The sequence below is a fragment of the Oryza sativa genome, chromosome 6, assembly GCF_034140825.1.
Source record: "Oryza sativa Japonica Group chromosome 6, ASM3414082v1".
Lineage (NCBI taxonomy): Eukaryota > Viridiplantae > Streptophyta > Magnoliopsida > Poales > Poaceae > Oryza > Oryza sativa.
In genome coordinates, this window is record NC_089040.1 from 20,518,284 (window position 1) to 20,525,176 (window position 6,893).

Below are 6,893 nucleotides of genomic sequence, written 5' to 3' on the forward strand. Positions count from 1 at the left end.
CCATCCAACAAGTGTGCGTGGTTGTTTTGTGCAACAAAAGAGCCACACACATCAAGACATCAAAAGCCAACAGAGGCAGGCACTGCAGAATGCAGATGCGCCAGCGGCCTCCGTCTGATGCGACCGCCGTGGCGGGAAACCGAAAGTGGCAAAACCTCCCGCCCCCTCAAAAACGAACTGATTCCCCCTAGCCTAGCCGCACCCCCACTGACTCCAGGGCCCTACTTCCCATGGCCCACATGTCAGTCCCCAACCCATTCCTCCGCGGCCACGCATTAATCCCCCCCCTCTCCTCTTCTCTCCCCCACCCCCCCACCCCCCACAATTTTTTCTCCTTTTCCACTCTCACACCCCGCCTCCTCTTCCTCGTCACTTCCCAATCCAAAATCCAATCGCGGGGTTGCCAAACCCTAACCCTAGGCACCGCTCGAGGGAGGCGGCGGCGATGGCCGGCGAGGGGAGCGGCGGCGAGGGCGGTGCGGGCGCCTTCGAGGACGAGGCGGAGCCGACGGTCACCATCGGGGAGTACATCGAGGGGATCGAGGCCGAGGAGCTGGTAAAAAAAAAAAAACCGCGCCCCCAAAACCCTAGCTAGCTGATTTCGACCCCGAGGTGGTGGCTGCGTTGCTCACGCTTGATTTTGATGTTCCGTTTTGTTATTGGGGGGCGTGAACCCTAGGAGGCGGATTTGGTGCTGGGCGGGGACGACGGCAAGGAGTGCACCTACGGCGGCGGCTACCTCAAGCGCCAGGCCGTCTTCTCCTGCCTCACCTGCGTGCCAGCGGGTGTCGCTGGAGTCTGCACCGCCTGCAGCCTCGCCTGCCACGACGGCCATGAGGTGAGCTGATCGATCCCCCATCGGTGCTCCGCTGCAATTTTTAGTTGTAAACATCCTATACTTGCTTGTATAGTTGTGTGGATTAGTATGTTTGTTCAAGTTGCAGCTGGGATTAGTGTCAATGTTTATATGGGTGAGAAGGATGAGCGCTACAAGAGTTATTTTAGGTGAGATCTTGATCCAAGTTTCTTAGCGGGGTGATTAAGTTTGTGCTGTAACTGCGGATTGGCTTGCCGGCTGTAGAACAAGTGGTTCACAATGCTGTAATGGTGTTGTGAGCTGTGACTTTAGATTTCTAGATTATTCATGGTTTCAGCTTATTATGCTTGGTGAGCAGAGCCATGCATTCTTCCATGAATTGAATTCTTAAAACTTGTTGCCCACTGTCTCTGGCTGTGCATTAGGAGCGTTATTGTTTAATGGCAAAGTGGTTTATGTTGTGCTCTAGGATTGAGCGTCATCTACTGTGACATTTGTGATACCGTTGAGATTATATCTAGAACAGGGTCTGTGTAGCAGAGCTGTTTGGTCAGGAACATAAAGACCTATTTCACGGATTGTTTAGTGCTTTCTGATGAATATAGAATGCCACATTGTAGATGAGACGCGTTTGTTCAAGGCTGAAATGCGTATTGAAATTGATGCACATGCATTGGTATTAAGTGATTCATGCAATGCTAGGCGTTGCATTAGCAGTTGCCAAATTATCTATTGCCATCTTCTGTATTAAGTATCTATATGACTGGGTGATGGTAATTCTGTTATCAAAGAAATTGAATCATGTCATTTATTTGTACTAACACACTTACCGGTAGATAGAAGCTTTGGTATACTGACTGGTAGAACTATGTGAATATTCAGTGCCCAATGGGGGCTTTCAGTGTATGACTCCGATGTACGTATGTGGTTTTCTTTATATGATGGTTGATCTACATTGAAAATAGATGGTAGCCAACCATGAAGTGTATCTTACTATCTTTTACAAATTTGCCTATTTGGTTGAAACAGTGGTTTGAATGATTTGCAATCCAATGCTTTCCTTTTTGAGGGAAATCTTTTGTAATAAAAGTTTGCGTGGTGTGAAAGGGGGGCGGGGGGGGGGGGGGATAGGTCATGGTGCAATGCAGGGCAGCACGATGAGAAGTTATCAACTGAATTGACTGTTAGGGCACGACAAGCATGTTGTCTCTTAGGCTGTTTCTAAGCCTCCACATCATTTCATGACATTGTTTAACATTATGGTTTGAGCATGCCTGTAAGAGCAAGAATATTTTCTTGGTCGGTTTACTCTAATTTATTTTAGTTAGTAAACTCCTTTAAGATACTCCTACCTGCAAGGTAGTAACTAGTAACAATTGGATGCTCCTCCCAACATGTAGTGACAGCATAAAAAGGGAAGGAGGAATGCACATAAGCGCCCTTCCAAAAAACTGAATCACAGGACAATTCCTCATTCATGTCGGTTGTAATTTTGAATCTCAAATCATAATACATGACCAAATAGATAAAATCACTGTCCAATTATTCAAAATTTCTGTTATATTGTGAAATTAAAACAAGCATGTTTGCTTTATAGTACATGTATTTGCATTTAGATATAACACTGGAAATTTGTTTGCAAGTTTTGATCTGAGTGTTTAAGTATATTCAAATATACTCTTAGATAATATTTTTACTTATGAGTTTTTTATATTGCAATGCAAATTTATAATATAGCATATGAGATTACTTTTTGTGTGCAATTACTTGCCTAACAGACAACCATGTTTGTACTGGCAGGCAAATAGAGATTATTTTTCTGTATGTATAACGTATTAAATGAGATAGCCTAACATACTTGTATGGGGATTGCTTCTTTACAATGAAAGATGAAGTTTCCTTGATGGTCTAGTATTGTTTTTATAGTCTATGAATCATTTTGAGACTCTTGATTATATCTCTTGGACTATAGTGTCTTGTATGTGCACTGCTACTTCCCAACTCCTTTTTATTATTGCCTGCTCTATTGGAGCATTAGTTTTGGTGGTGAAATTATGTGTGTGTATTTATTTTAATTGGTGATATTCTATTCAGTGGATTGAGTACATCAGGTCGTGTGGTGTGACCACAAAGTCATGATTCATTCTTGGTGATATATGTTGGTAGACTGCGGCTATGTAGTGTATCTGGGGCACCTAGGAGCATAAATATTATTATATTACAGCCGCACAGTATTAGATGTTATAAAACTTCATGGTGGATTCAGTTAATGATATTTTATAATATTATCTTTTTGTTTCGATATTTAATCCTGGTCAGTATAGATTCTCATCTGCATCATAGGAAATTAGGAAATACAGCATTATAATTAGTTACTATGTTCTGCTATTTTTTGTCTTTACTAGCGCACACAACTGATGCTTGGATGGTTCTTTTTGCTAAAGGTCGTTGAACTATGGACAAAGCGAAAGTTTCGTTGTGATTGTGGCAACTCAAAGTTTGGAAGTCATGTTTGCAAACTTTGCCCTGAGAAAGATCCAGAGAATCCAGTGAATTCTTATAACCATAACTTCAAAGGGTCCTATTGCACATGTGGCAGGCCTTATCCTGATCCAGAAGCTGAAAAGCAAGTTGAAATGATACAATGCTGTATTTGTGAGGATTGGTTCCACGAGGATCATATTGGTCTTAACTCCATTGAAGAGGTTACTTTTACTTGCAGCACGCCCTTCCTTAATTGCATCATATTTGTTAACTTCTCCTTTTTTCTAATCCTTATGTGAGTTTTGCATGGCTGTACGACCTGTATCTGCAATATTGCAATTGTGTCCTTTTTGCCAATAAACATACTGTTTATATTTATGAAAGCATAGCATTGCATACAATGTGATATTTTCTGGTTTCTTCTGACTTCCGAGCTTTCATGCTCGATGAAACTAGAAACAAATGCATTGCATGATCAATGCCTTCAAGTATTGTTCATATAAATTTTGTTCTTCAGAAGACAATTGCCCATGTGATAATTATGATACTTCAAACCTAGCATTTTTTCCTGGCCATCGAAGCATATATATTGATGTAGCACATTTTGCTGTGAATTTGATACCTACTTGTTGTAGCCTCATTCTTTTCGTTTAGTCAAACCAACTTTTGTCCATGGTATACATGTGGCATCTTCAATTTACTTATGTACTTTATTGCACATCGTAATTTCATAATTGCTTTTTTTTTTTACCTTGCAGATACCACGAGATGAGGAAGGGGAGCCACTCTACGAGGATTTCATATGCCCCAAATGCTCACCTAAGTGCTATTTCTTGAAATTATATCCGGATACTATTTGGGCATCTAATAAGCAGAGTTCTGCACCACAAGCTGAGACTACCAATTCAACTGTTATGAATGGAAATTCAAGCCTTGGTGACATAGAGAAAAGTGAAAATGGTGCTCTTATAAATCATTTGAATTGTGAAAAGACCTCTGACAATGAGAATTGCCCAAAAGACAGTGTAGCTCCAGAAAAGGCCAGTCTGGATGACAGTTCTGATGGCAAATGTAAGCTAGGAATGAACATTTGTTCAAATACACCATCAGCTGATTCAGAGAAAAAGATGCCGTTTTTTATGTCAAAAAGCTGGAGAGAGGTTATCTGTAGATGTGAAACTTGCACCGACTTCTATGCACAACAAGGTGTTGCGTACCTTATAGACAAGGAAGACTCTATTGAGGAGTATGAGAAGGTTGCTAAGCAGAAGAGGGAAAAGAAGTTGGAGCAGCAGGAAGGAGTTGAAGCAAACTTTCTTAATTCACTCGACCATGTACAGAAGATTGAGATTTTGAGTGGCATCAATGACATGAAGAATGAGCTTCAGTCTTTTCTGGTAAAGTTATCTTATTTGGTTGTTTACTTTTTGGGTGCCATACAAATTTGCATATGTTTGGTACCTGTAGCTAACTCGCAATCACCAAAGGGCATAGAAAAATTAAATGTTTGTTCAAATGCATTGAAAATGGCACATGGCTAGTCTAGAATAATTATACCTATGCTGAGGCACTGTAGGTAGTACTAACTACTGAGTATTATGGGAAATAGAAAATAGAAGCTGTTGTGCATTGACAAAAAAATTGGCTTTTATTCAAATAGCAATCTGATCAAAATCACTAGAGCAACATTAAAGTAGTAAACCAACCACCATTTTAAAGATAATGGTGATTTCATTAAGCAAATGAAAGCGTCTGACTTTTGCACCATCTTGCACTTGGCCAAAAACATAACCACATGGAAAAAAAAAGAAAAAAAGAAAAAGAGTACCACAGGGACCTCCTCTATTGCATATTGTGTTAAAACATCTCTATAACTAAGCCTATGGTTGCTAAACCACCTAATGTGGGATAAAAGAACCTTGGCTAATGCGTTAGTATACCGACCTTCCGGTAAAAGGAGTCAATTGGTAGATAACCTGCATAGGTGAGTGAACTGCATTGGTAGATAAACTACGTCATTATGTGTGCACTGTGCCACTGCACCTCGTAGCCTAACCTAATGCACTAGTTCCATGCATAAGTAACTTCACTTAAGGATTAGACATTCCCTGTAACCAATCCCCAAACATTTGTTTATCCAGTTAAAATTATGCTGCGTGTAAATTACCAGCTTTATTTAAGACATTCTCTTCACTGGGGATTAAGTATCAGACTAATGTTTACCAACTTGGTAAACTGTGCCTGGAAATTAAATTAAGTACAGGGGGGGGGTGATGGATTATCCATCATGCATTTTGCATAAAAAAATGTCAACAACCAGAACATGGATCATTTTCCAGCACTTCTATAACTTGTATGATGAATTATCAGAGTATTTCGCAAATAAATGGTGATACTTCCCATGTTTCAGTATCAGGGTTTGAGTTCTAAACACGATCAACGCATTCTAAACATGCAGTGCCAAAATTGCATGCATGTCTAACCAGTATGTTATGCTGATATACAGCGAAGTTTCATTGTTTTCAGCTGCATATGCATTTAACTTGTTTCTATTTTGAGCTCCATCATTTGCGCTTTAGCTTATTAGCCACAACAAAATTTTAAACTTCAAAACTTTTTAAGAGTTGATTTTGATGGTTTTTCATCGTGGTTTATTTTTCCACCATTGGCTTTAAGTTGCTAAGAACACATATATAAAAGTTTTACCCACATTATTTTTTGGTCGCTATTAGCTATGACTTATAAGCATTGTGTCAAAAAATTCTTCTGTGGTGTATATCTGCATCACCATGTTAGTTTCTTTAAAAGGAAATGACCATTTGTCAATGTTATCCGTTTCAACACCAATCCATTCTCTTGATAATCCCCATATATTTTTTTTATGGGGATACCTGTATTATCTATCTGGTTTGTCACCTGACTGGTCCTTTCCCTCGTTGGCACTTCGATCAGGAAACTTTTGATTCATCAAAACCGGTCACATCTGAAGATATACGAGCTGTTTTTGAGAATCTTGCTAAGAAGAAAAAACAGAGGTTGTCATGAAACTCAGCTGCTTGGGGTTCTGTTTGAGACTAATATATCCCACTGCCGGTCGATCGAGCAGTTTTTCTGGCCACTCCCCCGTGAATTTATCGTTCGCTATGTCATGGCTATTGTGTCCTGTTACCTAGCTTGTACTCGACTTCTAATGTAGTTAGCAGAGGTAGTAATGCTAAATGCTCCGAACTGAGCTTCTGGTAGATGCTCCAGGGCAGCAGAACAAAATGTTTGCTCCTTTGTATCAAATCAAAAGAACTTTGTGACGTGGTAATTTACATTACCCAAAACCGTGTAACCCTTTGTGCCGCTCCTTTAATCATCTGTTGCCTATGTGCTATTTGTGCTTACAGATGGTAAGGGGAGGAACTTGGAAACGGTTGCAACTTGGAACTACTGCTTTTGGGTCTTAGCGTGAAGGGCATTTGGGCATTTGGCTAGTTTAGTTGGAGCAGATTACTGACCTGGCCATTCCAATGTCTATTCAGTTCATGCATTGCTGCAATATACTGCAATCTTTTTTGCGTTGTGAGGCAAGTTCAAGCCTGGTTTT

The 6,893-nt window shown here is 40.4% G+C and overlaps 1 protein-coding gene across 1 annotated transcript; it reads left to right on the top strand.

Moving 5' to 3' along the window:
* Positions 1-368: 368 nt before the first annotated feature.
* Positions 369-6,673, top strand: LOC4341197 (uncharacterized). The gene is made up of 5 exons (XM_015788961.2): positions 369-556; positions 680-838; positions 3,262-3,522; positions 4,060-4,698; positions 6,254-6,673. Exons 1-5 carry the CDS (start codon positions 446-448, stop codon positions 6,344-6,346), a joined length of 1,263 nt encoding a protein of 420 aa, XP_015644447.1. The 5' UTR covers positions 369-445; the 3' UTR covers positions 6,347-6,673.
* The last annotated feature ends 220 nt before the right edge of the window (positions 6,674-6,893 follow it).